We start from the raw sequence: 25,395 nt of genomic DNA, 5'->3' as shown, positions 1-25,395 counted from the left end.
AGCTGGTTTTTAGGTTTTATCTTTATTGTCAAAAACTTTCAAAAATGACAAGAAAGACAAGATTAATCTGTTCTTAATTTGGATTTGTGGCTCATATATGCGCCCTAAAATAGTTGATCAAATATGAATCATGAGAAAGACTGATGACAAGTTTGGACCTCCGTTGTCCCCAACGTGTAGAGGTCAGCTTGTCGTGTGTTCACATAGGCTGACACTCCTTTGTCTTGTCTGACTTCAACAGGACCTTAGCAGAGCAGGTTTCCTTGTGCACAACCAGCTCACATTCATCAGGGATTTCTACTGTGGCTGCGTCAGGGATCCTTGAGAGGAAAGAGGAAAGAATATTACATGTTGAAAAATAAATTGTCTCTTTAAATATGTCAGTTTGTGGAAACAGAACATACACACAGCTTTTATTTGTTGTGATGTGGGAAAAGTAAACAGGTGCAGCCCCCCCGAACCCCTCCAAAGAATGTTTTTCCATGAAGTTAATAATGTAGGATTGCTTGAAAATAAAAGGTGTAATGTAGTAAATTAAGGCATGAAAATCTTACTTGCTACAGCAGCTCAGGCCCTCGTTTGTACAAGAGCACGCCATGCAGTCCCTTTCCCATTCAGAGCCAAAATCATGCTGCTTTCCATCCTTGTCCACACACCCTGAATGTAAAGAAGCAAAACAGCGGTTAGCCAACCGTTAAGCTCCTTATTAATCTCTGATTAAATTTCATCAGTGACTAAATGTGTGTGCATAGGTGTGGTTTTCATTATGTGCAGTGCAGAGTCAACTGCAAGTGTTCAGCAAACACAAAACCACCGGTCCATTCTGTCCACTGATGGACTCTTTAGGATTATATTTCTTCCAAATGTTATCATGTCGACTCACCTTTTGGAGGGTTATTCACATCTTTCAGTGCTAACCCCTGGAAGAAGCAGTCAGAGTGGCACAGGACAAACAGTCCCAGCAAACAAACAAAAACGTGGAGGGAAGCCTGAAAGAGTTGAATAAAAGACATTTGTAAGCATGATACCTATTGACAGGCTGCACAGTGCATTCATGCTCTCAATTCTAAGATCTTAAATCTAAAATTCTTGCCTTTTGTACATGCCTCTTTGGTCTCTTAGTGGTCAAACAAACAGCCAATCCTTTGATGCGAAACAGTTTCCATACTAAAATTCTAAAAGTAAATGTTTGTTTAGTAGCTATTAAATGCATATTTGAGGGATTTCCAAAAATCCAGAATTATAAATGTATACATATATGTATACATTTTAGTACAAAACACATTATGTCTGCAAGTGTTAAAAATCGGATTTATGTAATGTAGTCTGCACAAGATATGTACTCTCGTAGACCACCATTATTTGTACTTATAGTTCTTACAACTCTGTTGACCCTGACCCTGACTTATGCTACAAACAATTATATTAATAATAAGAACATAAGTAGAAAGTATAAAATGCAATGTGACAGCAATGACGTCTTAAAAGTCTAAAACATCAATATTTTCACCTATATGGACATTTTTTATTAAAAGAAAGTTAAACCACAAACAAGACCTGAAAGATTCTTCAGTGTCCTTGCTTCCATAATTACATGAATAAGTTACGTACCATCCTTAGATGCGATGTGACCAGGTGAACAGGAAGCTGACTGAGTGAGAACTTTCTAATGGAGCCTTTATACTTGGGTGTATATCTGTACTGTTGCAAAATATTTGAATAGCAATGTGACTGATATTTGTTTTAAGGTGTGTAAGAGATGGATGTAGTTAATATTGATATAAAGGGCATATATTGGCGAGCAAACTCACAAGAAATATGGATTTTATTTTGATATTTATTATTGATTTTATTCAACTAACGCAAGAATAATTACATTATTGAAAAAACAACCAAGGAAACAATCAGAAATATAAAAACTTGCTGTAAACTTATTTGTAAACTTTCATTGCTGAGCCAAAAGGCAGAGATAGATTACTTGCACTGCAAATAAAGCAACGAACTGTAAACAATGAATTAAAAGATTTAGTTAAGATCAACCATGCCGTAAAAAAATATATATATTCTCTGAAAATTCTTTGTTTTCCAAAAAGCCCATCCTTGAACTGTGCAACAGAGGAAAGCGGAGGATAATAAAACTTCAAAAATATCCCTCCCTATACATTTCTTTACTCATTTTATAATCAAAGTAGTATGCAGCAAATTAGGATAAAAACATAATCATACTAACGGCTGATTCAACATTCACATAAACGTTTAGATTGACAGTTTAACTGTAAATGTAGGAAGCCACACTATCCAAAAGTTGTAGTACTCGCTTCATAAAGTGCAAATTAAATGAAAAAACAGCTCCATCAGCAGAGAACAGGAAGTGTTTTTCTGTGGCACATCCAAAGAAACAACTCCTTCTTTTGTTAGTAGTTACTAAACAGGTGGCGAATCTCTTTAGAGCAAAACTACACTATCAAACTTCATTAAAGCTGTGAGACGCCTGATAAGTCTTCTCCTGCAGATGTTAAAGGGAGTATAACAACCCAAAACAGTGAAACAATCATTCCCAAAATAAAACATGACCAACTAAGTGGCAAATAAATCTCCAAAGAAATGATCCACACCTGGAACCCATAAGACCCCCCCCCCCCCCTCCCCATTTCTGCTGTCACCTGGTAGTACTGTGCAATTCAACTCAAAGGAATTGTTTTGGGAAGTAAACTCATTCCCTTTGTCATCTCACTCATTTCATGAGAAAATAAATCATCCATGGAAACAAACAAGGTTAAAAAAAAGCCCAGAGAACACATTCATAACCATACAAAGATAAGAAGCAGCATCTGTAGTAGTTTCTCATTCAGCCGTTAGTATTATAGTGCATGCACATTGCAAGGATCTCTATCCAACCAGAGTTCTCATGAATGCGGGTCTGCTTAAGGGCCAGTGATACTGGTTGGGGACAGGTCCGTTCACGTTGCACTCAAAGAAGGAGAACATGGGGAACCAGATGCGCGCCCTGCGGCTCTGCTGGAAGGCCCGGGTGTTGGCCAACGTGTGGTAGTAGAGGAAGAGGCGAGTGGTGATGTAGAAGGCGATGAACACGTCGATGGAGTAGTGCTCGTGAGCCGCCAGGATGAAGAAAATTCCAAACAGGTTTAACACCCAGGAGATGGTGTGAATCAGATTCCAGGTGCGTGGTGTGTCTGCAATTGAAATGTATAGGATGAATATCGTGGTATTTCTAGTTTTCTAGACATCTCGCTTTGTTCCCTCGGAAACTCTGTTTGGTCTTCTTTAGTTGGCGCAGTTCATCTTCTTGCTTCCATCACTTCCGTACCATTGATTCATTAATGTTGAATTTGTTCCCACGTTCTGCTGCGTGACCGATAAGTTTGAAATCTGCTTTGTAAGCATGCCTCTTAACAGGTGCAATTTTTATGAAACATATTTTTGATCTTCCTTCCATTACAGAACCAATGGATAGTGAAAGTAGTGAAAGAAGGACTAATACTATTTGTTTCAACCTTCATGGGATTAACTGGCAATAAAAAAAAGGAATGAGGATCTCGTATGTTGTACAAAATACAAAGAAAATAGAATTTAATTTGACTGAAATACTCAAGTCAAAGGGAATCACTTTGAAGGAAAACATGAGTGTCCACTCACATTCAGTCACAAAAAAGTTGAGCAATGTGATGACGACGGTGTGTCCACTGAACATGTAGTCTCCACACGTTTGGACGCCGGTCAGCGTCATTCCACCTCCACTCCAGATCAGCAGCGCCCTCTGGATCTTTCCCCAGGAATCCCCGTACGACTGAGGGGTAAAAAAAAAACAAAGCGCTCGCTATCAGTCATGCTGTGAATCACACCGGCAGCTGTTCATCCGTTATCACAGTGGGAATGCTGTAGCCAGGAATAAACTGGAATGTCGCCAGAAGCAACACAATTTACTGGGAAACTAGCAAAACGTCTCATGAGTGCTTCCCACCTTGCTGGCACACTTCAGGTGCTGCCCAGGAACAGAGAGCGAGGTGACAAACATGGTACAACAACGCAGCAGGAACACGGTTCCCATCAAAGAGCACAACCGTCTGAAGATAATGGACCTGCAATAGAGAGGATCAGTCACAAAGCTTTGCTTGCACATCACTTCTGAGACTGCATTGCATTCAGAGGATCTGGGTGTTAGCGGGTGCACATCATTATTAAAGCAGTGTGTCGATGGGATGGGAGGGGTTGGGCCTGGACTACCGGTGTTTGTGGAGGAGCAGGACCAGCAGGCCCATGTAACACAGGATGAGGCCACATGCCTCAGCCATGGCAAAAGCCCAAGGGATTCTGGGAACACTGTTGAGAGAGTTGAAAAACATGTGCATCAGTGGGAAGATTAGACAGGAGCATAGATTGATAGGCGCAGGAGCATTTAAGTGCAAATTAACTATGGAGTATGCTCAACATGCTGGAATCATACCTGTCCAGAAATATGTCAGGCAGCGGCGGGTAGGTCCTCATGTCCGGGACACGCTCATGTACAATGACCATGACGAAAGAAGTGAATCCAAACACAAAAAAGACATAGATGGAACTGATGATTGTCTTCCACACCTCTGGGTCCAGTCTGCCAGGCACTTGCTGCCTGTACCTCCCGTTGGAGTGCGCGTGACACACAGAATCGAACGCAGATCTGTCTCCGCTCCTCAGCCTCAGCTCACTCCCGTTACTCGAGCGGTCCCTTCCGTTGCACGTCCCGTCGGCCGCGTCGCGGTTCCACTCGCCACTCGGCGGGAGCCCGCCCGGGAGGCTGTCTGCGGGCCGGAGACCCAGCTCCTCCAGTCGGGTCTGGTTCCGCCTCTGGAGCCGGCAGAGCGCGATGATCAGCCTCTTGATGTCTCCGAGCACGGAGAGGCCCAGCGGAGGCCCGCGCAGGTCGGCCTCGGTCAGGGCCAGCAGGCTGGGGCCGTCCAGGCGGTGCTGGTCGCACAATAACTCCACGTACTCCCCGAAACCTTCATCCTGTAGCCACCGGGCCACCTGCTTACAGCTCCAGGAGCTCACAATGTCCTCCGACGCTGCCATGCCACTGCAGACACAGACATGTGAAGTCATGTAGGGCTCAACGGACGTAAATAAATCTGATAAATGAGCACCACTTTTTTTCTTCACTGTGTTTTTATTACCATCTTTGTTAGTGCCAATCTCGCTGTTTGGAAAGCTCCATTTTGTTACATTTGCATTCTTTTTGTCACAATTAACCTTTCTGAATAAATGCTTTAGAACAAGTTTCTTCTCAACGACGGAGCAAGAACAACCACATTTGGGCTTTTTTTATTGAGAATGGGGTGAATTATCAAGGTAGGTCCGAAAGGATCTTTGATCTCACTCGTGTGTGTCTTACTGCAGTCACACTGCGTGTCTCTAAGCACACTGCAGACTAAGCAACAGTAAACTAGAGGTATTGATTTCCTCCTTCAAAACAAATGTTATTTTCATTATTGATTGAGCCCAAAATGATGTCTTCATCCAACAGTCCAACTATTGTGAAATCTGAAATATATAATATATACAGAATTGGAATCAGCTTTATCCTGATAATCAATTGATAATTTCATTGATTTTCAAGCGTAATCTCCCTGTAATCTCTTGTGCCTGTTGTGCAATTTAACTTGACTTTGTTCAGGTGTGCACATCCTCTCCGATCCATTAGTGTTATTACATGGTAATGCTACTATTAAAACACAGTCACAAACCATCCGCCAAATAAACAGACTTTGTCTCCCAGAGTACAGATCAAACTCTGCCCTTTTACCCTCTGATAAGCTCGCCCCGTCCCCCCGAGCTGCTCCAAAGGTCTGCACCAACACAACAGTCCACATACTCACTTTACCGCAGACTTTAAATCATGCCAGTATGCAGCTTTCACTTATCAGTAATACAGTTGACAGCACTTGGTTTGTAGGGAGGGGTTGCATTTACTAAAGGACGCCTTCATATGATGAGATATCATGAAGGAGTCAGTGTGTTCACAGACGGTTATTTACAGTTACAGTAATTGCATTGTACAGAATTACAGACTAGATCGCCCCTGTGATTATTCACTGGATCTGGGAAGTTTTATTTTCCCTTCAAATTAATGATGATTCATTTGGTCTTGTGATGGAGCAGATTTTTGGCATTTTTTGGCCCAACCAACAGTCCAAAAAATATTCAGTAAAACAAGATACCGGCAAGCATCTTATCTTCAGGAGAGCCGAAACTAAATTAAAAAAAATATTTATAATCTAAAATAATTGTTAGTTGCATTTAAATGAAAAGGTTTGTGTAGTGTCTCTACAGAAACTTGGTCTAATGTATATGATGAATTATAAATGAGTATTTCTCCTGGCATTCCGACATTACTCATTCCTTCCAGGGAGTGTCACTTTTGGATTAACAGTTACACAGACATCACAATACTGATTGCAAAACACAGTTTCAAAAGAAGCAGGAAATGAGATCAGAACACCAAACTGAAGTCAGTTGCATTATTTCAATAAAGCAGATCGAACAGGGATCAATACAGCGCACGGAAATTTGGCTAATCAGCTGATCAATGTCAAATATTGAATGTCTGCACCCTGAAGCCACTCACCTGGGCAGCTGCTGCTATGTCTCTCAGACGGAAATGACTTATTTTAAAACGACCCCTAAAAGTAACATCCCACTGGCAACATCCTGCGGCTTCACTGGGGGATTCCTAAGTGCCATGTCAGCTTGTTGAGTGGTGACACACGGCTCTGCGAGAAAGCCCTTCAGTGTGCGCGTGAATGTGTGCGTATGTATGTGCGTGTGTGTGTGTGTGTGTGTGTGTGAGAGAGAGGCATTTTTTTAGAGACAATTTGACAAAGGGCTCATAGTCTGTTTGACCATCGCACCACAGAGGAATGACTGCTACATGTCAGCAGGACATGAACTCTGAGCTACGAGATAGTGTTTCTCTGTTGGTGTGGAAAAGTTTGTAACACTACTTTTCTACGCTTCAACACAACAACAACAACAACAACAACAACAAAAAGAGCAAAAGGTATAAATGAGAGCAAACACGTCACAGGAAGTACATGTATTGAGTTTACAACTGACGTTGAGTCGATGGTGGTCTCTTACCATCAGTCCCGTGTCAGTGTGCCGGCACACGGTGCAGATGGTCTGTCTCTCTGAGGTATTTCATGGCCAACGTGCTTCGGAACAACCAAGCAACGGCGAACAGGAAGAGACAACAATGAACAACACCAGTAAAGAAGAGCCGGGCAGCTGGTGCGGGGCTGCTCAAAGCGCACTGACCCCTGCCGGCCACATTGGGGACAGCATCTGTTGGCGAGTTGGGTTTCCCTGCATATAAATATAAAGAGGTGGATTTCGTGTGCTGATTTATTTGAATTTGACGGCACAAACACAAGCAGTGGTTATCTATAATAACTATAACCTCATTTATGTGAGTCACCAGTTGATGACAGTTGACAGTTGCTGCAGCGACCAAAGCAAAGGGGACTGACAGCAGCGTGGAAATAACAGTGGTTTAACCTCTGTGAATTTGGTAATGACAGACACACAACTGTTGTGTGAGATGAGACGTGACGAACGGGAGTCGGAGCAGAGTAAAGTCAGCATGCACAGAACCAGAAGAGTAGGAAAAGTTCTCATGTGCGACACAGGACAGAGACGGAAGACCCTGTCTCTCCAGGTGCGGTAGGAGGTTCTATATTTGTTTCTACGCTCCTGTCGCCACGGAGACGAGGTGTGGCCAAACCTGCTCTTATTTAGGTTCATCATTATGTCTTAAATGTGCATCAAATGTGGTATTTGTGTCAGGTCCACGTCTCATGACGAGCTGGGGCTCCGGCTGCTGGGCATCACGCATGTACATGGAAGTCGGTGCTGGAAGGGCAGTGATGACTTTTATTGAACCGCGGTGAGAAGCTACTCCGTCCCGGCCAGTGACCTGCCGGCATTTGACCTTTCACCTTGTTTGCTTGTGCCCTGTGTTGTGAGGTGGGACTTGTTTGGGAGTGTTGATCGCCTACTTTATGATTCATCACCAGCTCAGTCTGGACCTGCAAAAGATACTTAAAAGATAATTGGAGGCTTTGTCCAACAGCTTATGGCCCTCGAGTGAAGACTGCAGGACGAAGGGTTAAATGAGGCTAAATAAAACAAAGCGACGTCCAACCCTGTAATAAATCCATAGAATTGTCCACTCTTTAGTCTCCAGAAGTCAACGTCCTCATTCACACTTTGCCAGACTGTCTCCATTTGTACCATGCATACAGTAGACAGTTCAACAGTGTCCACCCCTCCACTCCCTTTGTCCTTTCCTAATGTGACCTCAGTGGCAACAGAGAAAGAGCATTCAATGCAACTGCAACATTGAATAACTCTACACACAGTAAAAGAGCACTCACCAGACACAGGCGGCTAATTTTAGGGGCGAGCGGCGTTAGAACAACCAGCTGCTCTCGTCCCTCACTGAGCGCCGTGCTGTGGGGGTGAAGGGACGCCGGACGCTCGCAGTCGGTTGGAGGAGCGCTCTGTGTCTGTGGCAGAATGTCAGGGAGCAACCAAGACCTGGTGCTCATTAAAGAACTGGAGGACATCTTGGATTCCTGCACGCTGGAGCTCACCCCGGTGGATGAAGTCTGGCCCAACCTGTACATAGGGAACGTGTGAGTGCCTTGTGTTTGGGGAGCTTTTGTTAGCCGCCGTGAGAGGAATGAGCTTTGTTAGAGTAAACCGGTTTAACTGCATCTCAACATCATTCCCTGACACGTTTTATTCTTTTATTCCCTATATGCTCGTCGCTATTCTTTGTGTGTGTTTCAGGGCCGTTGCGCAGAATAGGAAGAAGTTACAGAAACTTGGCATCACTCATGTGCTGAATGCCGCGCACTCCAAGCAGGGCAGCATCGGTGACCAGAGTTTTTATGGGAACACATGCGTCTACTTTGGCATCCCGGCCGAGGATTCGGACCGGTTCGATCTCAGTCAGTACCTAAAAGCAGCGGCTGACTTCATACACAGAGGGCTGAAGAGCAAAGATGGTACAGTATTTCAACGTGACATTTGATATTTAGCTGTTCGATTCCCTCTCTCATCCTCCATCCTGCTCTGCAGGCAAGGTGCTGGTGCATTGCATCATGGGCATGAGCCGATCTGCCACTCTGGTCCTGGCTTATTTCATGTTGAGGCAGCGTCTCCGCCTCAGAGATGCTTTGAGGCACGTCGTCCAAAAGCGAGCCATTTATCCAAACCGGAATTTCCTGTCGCTCCTCCTCAAGATGGATGAACAGCTGACTCACAAACGGCGTTTGTGTCCTCTTTTCTGACATCACTCCCTCATTTTTTTACCTTCACTAAATTACAAAAACTATTACAGAAAGTAGACACAATATTATTTCCGTCAATTAGTTCTACGGTTGTCTACTTTTCATGCACAACTTTAACTTAGGAGTGTAGCAGCAACAGTGTTGTGAATATTGTAAATGTCGGTATCCAATGTCTAAGAGTTTTTTTTTAATATTTAAATTGTATTCAAAACGTAACCTTGTGTTTGTCTGGCATGTGTACAAGCTTTGTAAAAACACCTTTATGATGTCGTTTTGAATATACGTCAAAACATTTTATGATATCTCATTTAAATATTATGGCTGGATGGATATAGGAGTGTTTGCACAAACATAACAGTTCGCTATTCAAATTTTTTTTCCAAATAATTTCATATAACCAATGTAATGTTTTCACAGATCAAACACTAACTTGTTTAATTTAAACCAAGATTGTACTATTGCTTATAGTTGCATTACAAATTGGACGGATTAACAAAGTGGGAAGTCAGGATTCATCAGATTGCAATGCAGAACAATTCAATAAATTAACTTTTAAATTAATATAAACTGATGAAAAATGAAATCTAGCCTCAAAGGATTTCAACCTGCAGCTGACAGTCACTGTTGTGCTTCACAAACATCTGAAGGAGCAGTGAGAGCGCTGCACCTACAGTTGAGTGTTGTTCAACCAAGGCCAAATGTACCTTTTATTTTATCTTTGTGTTACACAATGCATCGACCATAACCTTTATGATTGATTCACGCCAAATGATTTAGTAGCCTAGATGTTGACACAAGATACTGCTGAAGTTAACACGTCACTGGTGAATGTCACACACAGAGCTGATCATATTTCTTTAGAGCTGCAGGCGTTACGCTTCAACATGGAGACAAAAACCAAGCATAATATAACAGCTTCATGGAAAGTAAGCCAGTGATGTGATGCTAAAAGTCACAGGGTAATACATGTTGTATAATAAAAAGGATTAGACATGTTTTGAAGTACCTGAACTGCTGCATTATGCATAAGTGTCTTATTACAGAGTTATTAAAGGAAAAGCTGGGAAGTAGGTGAAGGTGTTTTTAGAGAAATATGAGCAGGTGCAGGAAGAGAAGAGCGTGTGCTGCTTTGAAAGTAAACTGGATGATTCAGAGTGGAAATAGTCTGTTCAGGGATCTGTTTTCTCAGTCTGTTGCTTCACACCAGATGATTGTATGCGCCACGTTTTTTTTTAAGACAAAGTCATTGTGAGAAGTAAACGCCCAGGGTGAGTTTTTCTGGTATTTGCATGCCAGTATGTCCCTTATGGTTCCCACGTATCAACCTCCGTCTGCCTCAGAGCTGCAGGAGTTCCTGTTGGCACAGAGACAATCCACAGGACATGCCAATCAAGTATGGCCTAACTTTTACATTGCCAACGAGTAATTTATTGCATATTAATGAAATCCAATACACCATAGAGTCTAATTACCAAACGCCTATAATTATATTGTTTGTTAAATTCTGTCATTAGTGATGGTGTTCTTCTGGACTACATTACACTGAGATGAGATGATGTTTCTAATATTCTGCCTCAAGTGTGCAAAATAAGGTGCATATTTAGGGCTGAAGGTAACAGGGAATGTCCCTGTCCCGGGACGGGTAAATGTATTCACTGTATGATGGGCGCAAGCTGTTTTCCAACCCTGGTGCTGGCCGACCTGATGATGGATGGGAGGATCCAGCAGGGCAGAGTTCTACATGTTCTACAGCTACCTGGAAAGTGGAGGACACGGCGTTAACGCTGCAGAACATCCAGCTCGACCCGCGACCTTTCTTCAACCCCCAATTCTAAAATGTTTAGGAACTACAGGCTGATGTCAAATCCTTGTTAATAACTACTTATTTTTATGTAATTTTCAACTGCACAGATTAGTGGTGGGAGCAATCTTAACTTTTCCTCTGTTACTCTGCTCATCTTTATTCTAAAGACATTATACTTCTTTACCATTTCCTTTCCCTGATATTGTTGTAATAATTTATTTTTCAATATTAATTTAACATTTTTACTACCAACTGGGGTCTGTTAAATCTGTCAGAACAAAAAACAAATACACAAATACACAGTAACAATTTCTAAATTAAAAAACACTAAGAATAATTAAGTTAATGTTGAAAAAATATTATGGGTTATAAATGGTTTGAGGGCATCAAACATGTTGAACAAGTGTAACTTTTCACACAAGATATTTTGACATGTAAAAAAAACAGGTGTAAATGAAATAATTAATGATCAGCTTGAGATGACCAGGGCAGACACTATTTTGACAAGGCTGATGACAAATTTGACAATTTCTTTGTAAAAGTGCTGTCAGACATGCTGATCCATGCTGGTCTTGGTTTGTCCCGACGTCCCCGGGCCTGTGGTGGGTTGCAGGCCGGTCGGTCGGCGTGCGACTGAACCGCGACTCGTCTCTGGATTCCTGGAGCAGCTGAGACAGAAGCAGCCAAGCCTCGGTCTCCACAGTATGCAGATCACAGAGGAGGACCACACTGGCACATCATGACGGAGCATGACCTTTCACCCTTGTCAGGCACCTGTTCAATTTAAATGCACATTTTGGGAAACGAAAATCAAATCGGAAAAATGGAAATGCCATCTCTGTGTCATCTGTCATTTATTATCTCTGCCCGAACAATCAGTAGAAAACAACAAATAAATGCTTTCAATTTTATGTCTCCATAAATAACTCTCCTTGCACCTGTCACACATCACTGACATGCATGCGCGCTGATAAAGCAACATGCCAGTATTACTTAACTTATTTCTGTCTTCATTGTTTCTGATGACTCGGGGTTTCTATTTACCGTACGGGAGGACGAATAATAATCAGTGTCACGTTAGATGAGTCAGATCACATTCTGAAGGCTATGAGAAAGGAGCCGTTTGTGCGTGACGCTGTTGAGGTCTGGTGTTATCTTCGAGCTGCCTAAAAATACCGTCTCAAACACAGAGCCGGAGGGAGCGGTTACCATTTCAGATCCCCGATGCTCACTGTAGAGGGAGGCATGCACACACACACACACACACACACACACACACAGTTCACACATATCGTCTGAGGAAAAGTTGAGGTGCTGCTCTGGGATCCTGCTCGGGAACGGATTCAAAGCTGTAAACAGTTAGAAGAAAGAGGTAAGCAACTTCTCTCTGCTAGAGTACTTTAATTAGCCATCACAGACCATATCAAGAGTACAACACACGTACCTGAAATAATCATAGCCAGCCTCAATTCTGTCCTGGAATGTCACCACTGTTTTATAGAAATTCTCCAAAAAAAAGAAAATATGATTGAGAAATACCAGTTTAATGTAAAAAAACACAAAAAAATAACACAAGGTGTTCACACTTTAAGAGGAACTGAATTGTTTGGCATTATTGCAACTATTAACAGCTATAGTGACATATGGATTGTCTGTAAACATGCTGATTATTCGATGACAGATGATTACAGCTCTCAGACTGCATAAAAAAGCGTCCCTGGAGTAACAGAGTTGGTAGTGATGAGTGCGCTCGCTTTGATGAAATTCCGGGACGTTTGTGTCCGTGTGGTTTTCTGGGCGGCAGAGGTGAGCCATGTCCTCCCGTGTGGTGAAGTCCAGAAGCAGGAACCCATACACGGCTGTGCAGGTGGACCCAGACAGTGACTACATAACACCGGGAACATTAGACCTGGAGCAGCTGTTCTGGACCAGCACCGGGGCTCAGTACGCACACGTCAACCAGGTCTGGCCCAGCGTCTACGTGGGGGACGAGTGAGTAAAAATACTCAAGAGATGCTTTCGTGGTTCTAAAGACGGCTTCAGACTAAGATTGTGTGTCCCGTGGAAACAGGAAGACAGCTCTAGAGCGGCCCGGCCTGAGGGTTCTGGGTATTACACATGTCCTTAATGCAGCAGAGGGAAAGTGGAATAACGTATTGACTGGTGCTCATTACTACACTGACATGGACATACAGTACTTTGGTGTGGAGGCCGATGACAAACCCACCTTTAATATCTCCCAGTACTTCTGCTCTGCGACCCAGTTCATCCGCGAGGCCCTCAGTCACCCGCAGAGTAAGTGCTGGACAAAACCAAAGCTTTCAATTGAGAAGAAGGCTGTATACTTTTTTTCTGTTTCTGATGAAGCCATCTGTCTTTGCCTCCTCTTCACTGTAGACAAGGTGCTGGTGCACTGTGTGATGGGTCGGAGCAGGTCAGCCGCTCTGGTCTTGGCGTACCTGATGATGGACCATGGCTTAACCGTGGTGGACGCTGTTGAGCATGTGCGACAGCGGCGCTGCGTTCTCCCCAATCACGGCTTTTTGAGACAGCTCAGAGCCCTGGACATCACGCTGCAAGAGGACAGGCTGAGACACAAGAGAGAGATGCAGAAACAATAGCACAAAGTAGAAAATACATTTGTCTTCTGAATCTCCAGTGTACAAAAATATACTTCATATTGTTTTGACTATTGCATCATTAAACTTTTCTTTTTCAGATCTGCGTTTCGCTAGTCTCCAAGTTTAAGTAACATTGTTACAGTTATGTAACAGCAAGTTATTTTCTGCAAAGTGTGTGAAAGGTGTAAGAATTGGATGTGTGAGGCACACAGTAGGTCCTCACGTTATACCTATTGATTCAAAACGATTTAAGCTGTGACGCATAGATGTAAATGTTGGTTCTTCAATCTATTGGGTTCATCTTGTAGATATCTAAAGAATTATCTTTCATTGAAATGGAGAAAAAAAATAGCATAAAAGTAAATCAAAAGATGGTTGTATATTTTATTCATGAATTTGTGGCACGACAGTTCAGCAAAAAGATGGGAAACTGAGTGCCACTGAGACGGGGAATATTTAGTCACTTAAGGCTTATTGGTGTATTTGAACATTAAGTAACAGACGGACAAAACTAGTAGTAGAGAAATGTCAAAACAACTCCAAAAACAGACTGTGGTCTAAGAAAGAATTTTACTCATTTTCTACCTTTCTTTCCCTTCATTTTCTTTGTAGCTTTAATTTGTAACAGTTAACAAAAAAAAGAAAAGAATCTGATAGTCTTGAGTTTTGGTGACAACGTACAGAGATAGAAAAATAACACCCAAAGAACACAGGCCACTCATTTAGAAGAACTAAACTGAACGGTAAAGTTTTATTTACCCTCTGTATTCCTGACAGCAAACAATGAAATACGTCTTTAGTACTCATCACTGTTCTAGTTTCAAAGGGTTTCCTTGTACCACCAGAAGCTGGTTCACACAACACCAGCTGGCCTCTTAACATTTACAGAGGAAGGAAAGGGGAAAAAAGGCACGTGTGACTAGAGGCACCCACTCAAAAAACAAGTGAAGGGTACAAAGCAAAGACACCACTTTAACAGTCATCACAGAAATTAGTGGGCAGGGGGCTTTCACACATTTTATAAGCGTTCACTTAAAAGAAAAACATTTGGTTTCATAACTGGCCTGTTAAGTTGAATAAATCATTTTGGAAAATAAACCTAAAACAAATCACTGCTGCACATTTCAATGCAGCATCCAAAACCTTCGTGGACCAATACTCTGTTGATCAGTCCTCTGTGGATATAACGTGTCTCCTATTGTGGAATTATCTTCTTGTGCCTTTCGGTCTGTCAGCCGGCAGTGTCAGAACCAGAAAACATTTGGCAACAAAAATGTCCATAAAAACAGATTGTCTGTGTAAAAGCAAAATGATCACATCCCGTGAGGGCGGCATGATTCCTTTCTGGTAGTTTAAATGTAAACTAATCTTTCGTTGGCTCTTGGCTGCACGATCCAATAGCGGCAGGGGGAACGGAGACGGGGCCGGAGTTGTGCATGGCGGGGCGAGAGGGAGGTTTCGGGCAGATGGAGTTGTTTGAGACTCCCTTACTTGAAGTCAGGTTTTTCTGGGAAGGTGCAACCTGCCCGCCTGATGATGACGTTGGCGGCGTAGTGTGCCGCCTTCACGCACTGGTCTATTGGTTTGTCCATGACCAGCTCAGATAGAAAACCTGCAATACAAAAGAAGACAAACTTTAACAGAATTCCACAGAAAAGACAAAGAAAAGTAGATAGCTGTCAAATAAATGAAAAAGAAATTAAACTAAAATAAACGCACCTCCTACAAAGGCATCACCTGCACCGTTTGTGTCAACAATGTCCTTGGGGTCGATCTTCAGCACAGGGAAGGTCTCAACTTTGTCACCTGTATCAGACGTGTCGATAATTATATATATGCAGTAAACCACAATTGTCACAACGATAAGGGGAACGTAAGAAAAGATATAATCTATAAAAAAAATAGGAAATCTTACTTTGACACACAGTTTCATCCTTCCCTTGGGTCAACACCACAATCCTCTGCCTCTTTGTGTTGACTTTGGGCAAAGCCTGGGCCTTCTTGGCAATTTCCTTTATGTCCTCGGTCTAGACAAATTGTACATTAACCAGTTGATGCAGAAAAAACATGAAAGCTGCAGCGCTCATCAATAAGACGCCATCAGCCCACTCACCTCAAAGTCTTGCTCTTTAGCAAATGCTGTCGCCTCCTAAACGAAAGAAAACAAGAGAATGTTTGGTACAGAAATACGTGCTAAACATCAAACAAAAGTATCAACTCCACAACCACAACCACCTGAACAATATGCCGTTAAAGTTCGGCTTACCGTCTCATTGCCGAACAGCACATCAACGTAGGGCATAACCTGCATGAGGTTGTCCTTGAAGAACTGACAGATGAAAGGCGCTGAGAGGTTCATGCAAAACAGCTTGTTGTTTTCAGACGCGTGTTTCGCCACTTTCAGGATGGACTCCAACGAGACGGTCAAGAAGAAACCCTGGAAGCAAACGGTGACATTAGGTCAAGACCGATCTGCTTTTTATATCCTGATGGGCTCTAATGAATCGCACGAGGCAAAGTCCTACACAGAGACTGCACGGAGAACCTGTGGCACAACGCGCTACATGGACGTTTGGTAACTACTACTTACAGCAATATAGTAGACTTTAGCTTTTTCCACTAGCGTCCAGTTTTCTTCCAGGTCGAGATGCTTGTCCTTCTTATAACAGTTAGCTGCGGCTAGGTTAGCTACCAGAGACCTGAGTTACAAAGAGACAAAAAGTTAAGGATGGGTGAGATTATAATAAATCAACATGTGCTTTATTGTAATAATTACACACCTGTTATCTCCCGTGATGCATGCAGCACACGTCCCTGTGGGCTCTTCGTCTTGCTCGTAGTAGTGGGCATCGATGTGGGCGTCCTTCGCCTTCTCCTTCAGGATGTCCCCAAATTTGTCCTTGCCGATGCAGCCAAAGAATGTGCCGATGTTGTGGGGTTCTTGCATCATCCACTACAGAGTGACGTCAGCTCTGATCAGCATTTACAGTGAGACGTGACAGAGCATAGATGGAGTGACATGTATAGACAGGGTCTGTAGTTCATGACTCACCTGAGCGATCTTTATGGAGTTCTGTGTGGCTCCTCCAGCGTGGTACTCAACTTTGAACTTCTTCACGATCTCCTCAAATCTACACGCAGAAATCAACACATAATTCTCATCTATGAAGGAGGATTTGATGAGATGAAAATATGGAGCTACAGCCATCAGAGACTTGGCATTGAGGTATGAATTATTGCGCTTTGAGGTGCTTGTGGGTGGATGTTTTTTCTTATTTTTAAAAACATACAGGCTAGCTGTTGCTAAAAGATAAAAATAATTGAACTGTACTTTTTGAACATTAACACAAAGATTGAATCTCAGGGTTAAAGCAGCGGCCATTTGCTGTCCTTTTAGTCTTAATATCTCATAACAGGTTAGCACCCGCCCAGGGACTGCTAAAACAAGACTGACTGATACGCCCAGACTGATACAAGAAAAATAAACACGTTCGACAGTGAGAACTTGTTTGGACTTGCACCTTCATAAAGTGACCAAGTGGGTTGCTTATTCAGCAAACCTAACCTCACCAAGCTACGGAATACTTATATTGACATATAACCGTCTATGCAACAGTCTGAATTCATCAGTTTACTGCTCACACACGGTTACATACGTGCCTCTTATCTGCTGTTAAATGTTTGCCTTCGGGCTCTCGTCCCGGTGGGATTGGGAGGTAAAGTGTACTGGTTTGCTATTGGCTCAGACTGTCTCTCTTTGCTCAATCTGCTGCTCTGCCATTGGTCGTCTACAAAGACACGGTGGTGGTTTCTGGTGTGCGCCTGCTGGGACAGCTCTGCTCCAGAACAGACAGGAATAAACTGTATCAATTCGGACGGATTTGTTAATCTCCCTGTACAAGACCAACAAAAAACTACACCAAAGACATGTTGCAATATAAGAGTTACGAACAGTGCTTTGTGTTGGTCCTCCGCCAGGATCTGGTCGTTGGGTTTCAGAGAGTAACTGCAGATGATTAGAGGAGAGAAAAGAGGAATTAGTCATCTGAAACGTGGTAAAACAAACCATGCTGTTGTAACTCAAACATTAACTATACGCCGTTATGGGTCATACAGTCCAGAAAAGTTGTTTGCAATAAATAACATGCACACAATAACTGACTGATTGTGTGGATAAGCATTTTAGACGGACCGTGGATCTGGGAAATGGGTTGTTCCCTCCTTTGGAAAATGTAAATAATGAAATCAACAATTCAAGGGCAAAGTGCTTAAGAAACTTTGTTAAAGTGCCAATGTTACTACAGATCACTGCACCGACCAAATCAATGTGTTTGTCAATTTAGTTTGGAAAAAAAAAAAACGTGTTTCATCGAATCACAACGGTACGTTAGGGATTAAGCTGCAGCTAAAGTCCGGCTTTATTCTATGTGACTGAATTAGAACTGTGGTTGGTTGGTTTAGCTCTAATCCTAGAGTTTATGCAAAGGGCTTGAGTGGACTGGGCTGGAACCCATAGGAGCCCTTTTCCATGGTCAACTCAGTGAGCCAAAGCTAATACGGACCAGAAAACTGCTGCTCTGAGTGCGGAGGTTTCCAATGATGGCTCCCACTTTTTAAAATAATACACAGTAAATGAATAGACGAGTCAATGGAATAAATTGCATCATTCTGTTCCAGTCACTGGAGTGACTTTACCAACACTAAGCGTCTTAATCCGAATTGCGACTTTAATTAAGGAGATTTTACAGCAGCAAACCGGTGGAATAAGGAACCCAACGCCAAAGAAAAATACAATCCATATATTTGTTAGTATTTCTTTTCCTTTATAGTTGACAAGGAATCCACGGCAAGCTGACCGCACCATCTTTAGGAGACAAAAATGTATTTACGTTTCCAAGAAGTCCTTGTCCACAACAGCAATGATGTCCAGTAAGGGGTTTCCCATCCCAAAGAGTGAATTAGGGCTGAAACACAGAAGACAACACGTTAAAACTAAATATTGCTACTTTGCTTTAATATAAAACTTCCTATTTTACTTGCATGTTACATTTGTGTTTTTTGTTACATCTCTTCCAGCTTTATTGTAGAGGGGACAGCCGTCCTCTGGCACGGTGTAGAAAAAACAATTTCATGTTTATTCACTTCACCGAATGAGCTGGGTTTTGTGAATCATTCATTGACAAAACATTTGTTTCCATGCAACTTCCATCCCATGACTTAAAACCATCCACTCTCAGAAGCAGAAAAACTCTGAAACAAATTTTCCAAAATAATAGGAATGTCGTGGTGCAGTGGTGAGGACCCAGTTAGTCATGCATGTAACCGTGTTATGACACAGAGCAAAGCAACAGCAGCTGTGGGCTGCGGGGTCTCTGTGTTTGCACAGTCTGTTCTGGGGAAAAAAACTGCACACAGAATATCATAGAAGATCGTAGTCTCGTAAAGGAAAATAAGGTTTTATAAAAGCACCGCGGTAAGCGCCACACGTCAGCCTGTCACCGCAACAAATAGTCGGTTATGCGTGTCTTGGCACATTTTTATTTGTATATAAAACAAATAACTGAAAAGTATACGTGCAACACTTCAAAAGCACTGAGAGTTTCTGGAAACCCTTTTTATGCGTTGTCGTCTTCACTTATGATCCTAACTCCTGCTATCGCCACAATCTGATCAGTTATCCTGGGAGAAAACCCACATGGAGCAAGCCCCACAGACCGTGACATAAGCAACATTTACATGGGCTATAATTATTTTACCCAGCGAGCATTTTCTTTTCCGACACTCCCCTGAGAACATTTACGGTAGCAGAAAAGCAACGTGATCGGATGTCATTTGATAAAGCAGAGAGATGTAATAGAGCAGATGCAGTTTTCCCTGGAAAAAAAAGAGATAATGTAACCGATGTCACACCCTTACCATCATTCCCATCATCAAACAGATCTGTCAATATGTTGTCAGGTGATTGCTGGGCTTACGCAGCAAATAACACCTGCCTTTAAATGAATTTCCTCTGTCAACGTGTTCTTACCTTGCAGAAGACATGGTTTCTCTCTCACTCTCTCTGTGTTTACCAGCTAGATTCTGTCAGACCTGTTGAGTAACCTAAAACCGGCTCAGAAAGAGCTTTGCATTCAAAAACTTCTGAATTTCAGCTCAGTGTGCGGGAAGATCGATTTTACCCTGCAACCACAGCTCCTCCTACTCGGCACTGACTGATTGGAGACATCTAAAGGGGAGGAAGGTCCAGAACAGTCGGTCTCTGGCCGGCGATTGGCTTGCATTGCCGATTCCGGCCTCAATCCGCTCACTCCATTGAAGCCGTATTACATCGTGAGAAGCGTGCTGATGGTTGCAGCTACGGAGATGCCGTCATATGACAACGGCGGGTCTCCGTCAGAATAGAAGCAGCCGAGTGATTTGTTTAGGCGGGAAACAAGTCATAACATCGCACATTTCACGACCATGGTCACGTGGTCAAATCACAAGTCACTGTTCTGGGGAGCTGGTGCAGGGTGGCAAGCTCCCACTGCAGAGCGTCTATCATCGCTCCACCAGGCAGCGGAGCTGTTTCTTGGCACTGGATGAACGTAGTGTCCAGATCAGTCCAAGTATTTCCTTTTGCAGCTTAGGAAGCATGCGAGAGGCAGGTGGCAGTCGGGTCGATCTTAGATTAGATATTGGCACACTTTCTGCAGTCAACGGGCGCAACTAGCCAACAAGCACAGTCCCTGGACGCGTCTGACCCGACGTTGCATTTAGCTTAGCTAACCGTTAGCTCTGTTTGGGTATTTTAAAGGGATAACCATCAAAGGACTTTGCACCGCTGCGCATCAATGGCGACCTCTCACCCAGCGTGGTGGTTTAGGCACACGTTTATTGGTGTAAAGAAACTTCCGTTATTAACCGCCCTCTCGTGGGATACACGCGTTTATAATGTCTACAATCTTCACATATCAAATGAACGTCGGGGATTTGCTCACAATAGCATTTAACCTTATCAGAGGAGGGTCGTGAGTCCTCGTGCCTCAGGGAGGCAGATTCTTGTATTTCTTTTTTTTGTTGACTTTCGGTCACCTTAGTTCTGCATGAGTCTTTTTGGTCGGAGACTCCGTCTTCTTCTCCACGGAAACTTTTTGTTTCTTTGCTTTTGGTTCATCAGAAGCCATGGCTAACGCTGCAAGTTGCAATCACCTTAACCTGTGTGGAAAAGCGCGTTCTTGTGGCTGAGGAGACCCTTGAGGCAGCCGTTGCCCCACCCTCGTCGTTGTGACGTCTTCACGGAGCTCAGCCAATCAAAAGCGTACATTTGTAGACGTGTTGCTTAAAGTAATGATTAAGACACAGAAGGAGATAATATAACTTTCGAAATTAAGACTTGAATAATTGGTCGGGTTACCGTGTGAACAATTTTTCACTTTTATTTATTAAAAACCTCCATATTTGGAATTAACACGAACATAATGTAGATGCAATCAAGTTGATAACCAGAAGATAATAATATTTTAATACTAACATGGGTTATATTAAATCACATTGAGAAATTGTTTGAGAAACCTGTTATGACTTCAGTAATATTCAATATTAAAAACCTAGCTCAAAATTAAACATGAAACTTATTGCGATGTTTACATCTGAATCGGGCCTGAGTGGTGAACGTTCAAGGCGCAAAGTCTTCTCCGCCACGAATATTTTTGTCTTTCTGTGAATTTGACCTGCACGGAAACCTGACAGTTTTCACACAGGGCAACAAAACCCCCCACACATCATACGGACCTCCGTGTAGCTGTCCACAAACCCCGCCTGATTAAAACGTCCCAAACTTTGCTCTGCAATTATCCATCGGATTGAAACAACCGTTGGTTTGTATTTAAACCGTCCGAGTTTTTTTCACAGCACTATCAATGGTATTTTGAGTTGATTCTATTGATTTGTCGATATGTCCCCGTGACCAAGTCGTGTTTACGTGTGCGTAGATCTGCAGGCGTCTCCCCGGCAACACCGACAAGTCAGCCATACTGACACCAAGTAGCCCACCTTCGGTGATATCCTTGGCTCAGTCAACCGAAGTTACCAGGTAAAACTTTTACACTTTTTATACATTATCCCCGATGCAGCATTTTCTGGTCACGTTTGCGCTTTTCACTCTCACCTCTGTCTTATTTTCTAACATTAGGAAAGCGATTGTAATAATCTCCCCAATGGGCAAACTAAAGTTTGGTAGCCAGCTGTTCATTTAAAGTTAGTTTGACAGAATTTGACAGCAGCTAAACTGACACCGCTTAACATTTACATTGTCACTGCCATCTAATAATGTACGAGTTTTTCTTAAAACTGCTGATTTAATGTCTCCATCTGCCACTCAGAGCACTTACAACATCAACAACAACAACAACAACCCCATTGTTGCAGCTGAGATGATCCACAGTCTGTTCCTGATTAATCACTCGGGAGACATCTTCCTGGAGAAACACTGGAAGAGTGTCATCAGCCGGAGTGTGTGTGATTACTTCTTCGAGGCCAAGGAGAAGGCGGTGGACCCTGAGGATGTGGCCCCTGTCCTGCAGACCCCACACCACTACCTTATCACCGTATACAGGGGAAAGCTCTTCTTCCTCTCTGTCGTCCAGACAGAAGTAGCTCCACTGTTTGTCATCGAGTTCCTGCACAGAGTGGCAGACATATTTCAGGTGCAAATTAATTCAGTTATATTATTTAAATTCAAGACAAGACGATACACTTTCACAACGCCATGCTCATTTTGCAGCGTTGAAAGTGTTTCTAAATTTTGTGTGCGAAACAGTACGAGTCAAAAGTTTGGACACCCTTTCTCGCTAAATCAAACACTCACACAATTGTCTGTACTGTGTGTGTGCGCTTTCACCTAACAGGTATTTTTGTTGACAGGACTACTTTGGAGAGTGCTCAGAAAGTGTGATTAAGGACAATGTGGTGACAGTGTACGAGCTTTTGGAGGAGATGCTCGACAACGGCTTTCCACTGGCAACAGAGTCCAACGTCCTCAAAGAAATGATCAGGCCTCCCACCATCCTGCGCTCAGTTGTCAACACTCTGACAGGTAGATGGAGGTCACCGCCCTCTGCCTAGTTATTGTAACAGGATTGGGGGTGATGGACAGGAAAATATGTCAAATTAACTTTCAACTGTTTTATATACCATCAGCCCAAATCCCAAAATATAACAGAAACCCCTTTTCCCAATACTTCATATGCGAGAGGATAGAGCCACCTGGCAAGAATGTAGATGTCTCCAATTTTTTTAAAAATGTTTTTCCAGGGGCAAGTAATGTTGGAGATACATTACCAACAGGTCAACTATCCAATATCCCATGGAGGCGTGCCGGAGTTAAATACACCAATAATGAGGCATATTTTGACGTAATAGAGGAAATAGATGCCATTGTGGACAAATCAGGTACGAGCAGCAGTTTTGGTTGGATGAAGAGTTTATCTATGTCAGTAGGAAGTTATTTTTCGTTCCCGGTAGATCATTTAATGCTTTTACTCTCGCATCTCCTTCAATCTTTAGGTACGACAGTATTTGCGGAGATCCAGGGTGTGATTGAAGCCTGTGTGAGGCTCACTGGGATGCCTGACCTGACTCTGTCCTTTATGGTTGGTTCATTTCCTCTCAGCTCAGTGTTGTGCTTTTGTCCGCGTCTGTTAAAATGTAAAACTCTCGCCCCCATCGTTGTGCCTTTTGATGACAGAATCCTCGTCTACTCGACGACGTGAGTTTCCACCCCTGTGTGCGGTTCAAGCGCTGGGAGTCGGAGCGCGCTCTCTCTTTCATCCCGCCAGACGGAAACTTCACACTCATGAACTATCAAGTCAGCTCTCAAAAGTATAAGCATAAGCACTTCTGTAATGTCTTATTTATATTTAGGTTAAGACAATATATCTGTGTACTTATGAGATCCGAGCATCAACATCTTCTACCAACTACAAGTATTGTTTTCTTTGGATTTTTGGTGTGGAGGAGTCAAATTCTCCTCTAATTTCTGCAATAAGGATCCACAATCCACTCTTGTTACCATGATTACTTGCTGATTTCTGTCTGCCTGCTGAATCCAAGGGTTTATTGTCTTTGTGGTTCACTCTTTCTGTGTCCAGTCTCGTGGCCATTCCAGTGTACGTGAAGCAGAGCATCAGTTTCTTTGACTCAGGACCTTGTGGTCGCCTGGACATCACGATCGGACCCAAGCAGACCATGGGGAAGACAGTGGAGGCTTTAATGGTCACAATCCACATGCCTAAAGCTGTGCTCAGTGCCAACCTCACAGCCACACAGGGCAACTACACCTACGACCCCGCTACCAAGGTAACGACCTTTCACACACAGAGACAGCCTCCCACAGTTAAATGTGGACGTTTTTGTATCTTTGTTTTATATTGTTGTGCCTCGTAAGTGATAAAACAAGACAAAAAACGTTTTTTTTCTTTTGTTTTGATAGGTGTTGGTTTGGGACATTGGGAAACTGAACCCCCAGAAGCTTCCTAACTTGAAGGGCAGTCTGAGTCTGCAGGCAGGAGCCCCAAAACCTGACGATAACCCGTCACTCAACATTGACCTGAAGATTCAGCAGGTGGCCATTTCAGGTAGTCTTCACTTTATAAATACTTATAATGGGGCCAAGTTTAAAGGCACTTTTTTTAGTTTTTCTCACTTTGCTTCTTCCCCCTCTGTACAGGTCTTAAGGTCAGTCGTCTTGAAATGTTTGGAGAGAAGTACAAGCCGTTCAAAGGTGTCAAGTATTTGACTAAAGCGGGAAAATTCCAAGTGCGGACCTGACTGCTAGAGGTCAAAAGTCAGCAACCCAATGAGCCAAATAGGAGGCAAGTTTACCAGCACTCCGATAGGTCTTATAAATCCTCTGGCCCATTGTTATTAATAAACAGTTATTTATTATGTGGCCTGTAAAGGGAAGCATTGATAATCAATATGTTGATTATTAATGCTTCCCTGTTGAAGTGCTAATAGCTTCTACCCAGTTTACATGTTCTGCGTTGTATGAAACATTCCTCCTGTCTTTTTGGACTATTTTAGTTTTGTGTTTTAACACCTTCTGAGTGTTGCCTAAGGGGAATATTTTGGTTTGAAAAGGGACACTCACTGCTCACTGCCTCCTCCTCCTCGCCACTTTTTCACACCTTGACAATATTATTTGCATGTTACTTGAGAGTAGGCAGCCACGCAAAACATTTTTGCTGAGTATCTGCAGTGTATATTTGAGTTTTTCTACATATTCACTCTTCAATGTGGCCTTGATTAGGGTGATTTGTATAACACACAACAACACAGAGGCCCAAGGGAAGATATATGTTTCAAAATGTATCGAGGTAAATACTTCAAATTATCTGCAGAGCTGAGATTCCACGAGTCTTTGGGGAACTGTTTTATACCTTCGTACAATCTACAAAACCCCTGATTAATCTTGATGCAACTTCTTTACCCCGCTTAAGATTTGCACAATCAATTATTCATGTGAAAAAATTATAATTGTATAAAGTTGAATCTGTATTTCACTAAATAAGAAGTCTTATAAAATTTTTGACACGATTCTTTCCATGTGTGGTCTTTGCTAGCTATTGTAGTAGCCGTG

General features: G+C 42.8%; 6 protein-coding genes and 1 pseudogene across 10 annotated transcripts; 4 read left to right on the top strand and 3 right to left on the bottom strand.

The window, feature by feature from the left end:
• Positions 1-8: 8 nt before the first annotated feature.
• si:ch73-288o11.4 (beta-microseminoprotein) lies at positions 9-1,659 on the bottom strand. The gene is made up of 4 exons (XM_037466049.2): positions 1,612-1,659; positions 884-989; positions 555-657; positions 9-320 (listed from the first exon to the last, which is right to left on the bottom strand). The coding sequence occupies exons 1-4, from the start codon at positions 1,612-1,614 to the stop codon at positions 200-202; spliced, it is 333 nt and encodes a 110-aa protein (XP_037321946.1). The 5' UTR covers positions 1,615-1,659; the 3' UTR covers positions 9-199.
• A 777-nt stretch (positions 1,660-2,436) lies between these two features.
• Positions 2,437-7,293, bottom strand: LOC119214519 (sphingomyelin synthase-related protein 1-like). 2 transcript variants are annotated; one of them, XM_037466326.2, is made up of 6 exons: positions 7,135-7,293; positions 4,466-5,074; positions 4,246-4,341; positions 3,983-4,100; positions 3,658-3,808; positions 2,437-3,194 (listed from the first exon to the last, which is right to left on the bottom strand). In XM_037466326.2, the coding sequence occupies exons 2-6, from the start codon at positions 5,068-5,070 to the stop codon at positions 2,890-2,892; spliced, it is 1,275 nt and encodes a 424-aa protein (XP_037322223.2). In that variant the 5' UTR covers positions 5,071-5,074; positions 7,135-7,293; the 3' UTR covers positions 2,437-2,889. The 2 variants fall into 2 exon arrangements, with proteins under 2 accessions (XP_037322223.2, XP_037322224.2); XM_037466327.2 differs by lacking the exon at positions 7,135-7,293 and adding an exon at positions 6,623-6,779.
• Positions 7,294-7,477: 184 nt separating this feature from the next.
• LOC134135323 (dual specificity protein phosphatase 26-like) lies at positions 7,478-8,098 on the top strand (annotated as a pseudogene).
• A 315-nt stretch (positions 8,099-8,413) lies between these two features.
• Positions 8,414-11,997, top strand: LOC119213794 (dual specificity protein phosphatase 13A-like). Its single transcript, XM_037464876.2, has 3 exons — positions 8,414-8,690; positions 8,848-9,065; positions 9,139-11,997. The coding sequence occupies exons 1-3, from the start codon at positions 8,572-8,574 to the stop codon at positions 9,348-9,350; spliced, it is 549 nt and encodes a 182-aa protein (XP_037320773.1). The 5' UTR covers positions 8,414-8,571; the 3' UTR covers positions 9,351-11,997.
• A 174-nt stretch (positions 11,998-12,171) lies between these two features.
• LOC119213793 (dual specificity phosphatase 29) lies at positions 12,172-13,819 on the top strand. Its single transcript, XM_037464875.2, has 4 exons — positions 12,172-12,526; positions 12,959-13,146; positions 13,226-13,449; positions 13,552-13,819. The coding sequence occupies exons 2-4, from the start codon at positions 12,968-12,970 to the stop codon at positions 13,773-13,775; spliced, it is 627 nt and encodes a 208-aa protein (XP_037320772.1). The 5' UTR covers positions 12,172-12,526; positions 12,959-12,967; the 3' UTR covers positions 13,776-13,819.
• A 326-nt stretch (positions 13,820-14,145) lies between these two features.
• Positions 14,146-21,009, bottom strand: LOC119213792 (adenosine kinase). 2 transcript variants are annotated; one of them, XM_037464873.2, is made up of 11 exons: positions 20,850-21,009; positions 18,665-18,739; positions 17,728-17,781; positions 16,828-16,906; positions 16,556-16,728; positions 16,366-16,474; positions 16,042-16,212; positions 15,889-15,924; positions 15,691-15,802; positions 15,495-15,581; positions 14,146-15,387 (listed from the first exon to the last, which is right to left on the bottom strand). In XM_037464873.2, exons 1-11 carry the CDS (start codon positions 20,939-20,941, stop codon positions 15,263-15,265), a joined length of 1,113 nt encoding a protein of 370 aa, XP_037320770.1. In that variant the 5' UTR covers positions 20,942-21,009; the 3' UTR covers positions 14,146-15,262. The 2 variants fall into 2 exon arrangements, with proteins under 2 accessions (XP_037320770.1, XP_037320771.1); XM_037464874.2 differs by lacking the exon at positions 20,850-21,009 and adding an exon at positions 19,804-19,961.
• On the top strand, positions 16,895-25,359 carry ap3m1 (adaptor related protein complex 3 subunit mu 1). Of its 3 annotated transcripts, none has more exons than XM_037464872.2 (10): positions 16,895-17,001; positions 21,749-21,849; positions 22,139-22,462; positions 22,680-22,851; positions 23,070-23,207; positions 23,322-23,407; positions 23,503-23,636; positions 23,906-24,113; positions 24,247-24,391; positions 24,484-25,359. In XM_037464872.2, exons 3-10 carry the CDS (start codon positions 22,190-22,192, stop codon positions 24,582-24,584), a joined length of 1,257 nt encoding a protein of 418 aa, XP_037320769.1. In that variant the 5' UTR covers positions 16,895-17,001; positions 21,749-21,849; positions 22,139-22,189; the 3' UTR covers positions 24,585-25,359. The 3 variants fall into 3 exon arrangements, with proteins under 3 accessions (XP_037320769.1, XP_037320768.1, XP_062422756.1); XM_037464871.2 differs by lacking the exon at positions 16,895-17,001 and adding an exon at positions 21,353-21,634; XM_062566772.1 differs by lacking the exon at positions 16,895-17,001 and having other exon boundaries at positions 21,669-21,849.
• Positions 25,360-25,395: the final 36 nt, after the last annotated feature.

Source organism: Pungitius pungitius, chromosome 13 (genome assembly GCF_949316345.1).
Source record: "Pungitius pungitius chromosome 13, fPunPun2.1, whole genome shotgun sequence".
NCBI classification, from domain to species: domain Eukaryota; kingdom Metazoa; phylum Chordata; class Actinopteri; order Perciformes; family Gasterosteidae; genus Pungitius; species Pungitius pungitius.
This window is presented reverse-complemented; position numbering and strand designations above follow the sequence as displayed.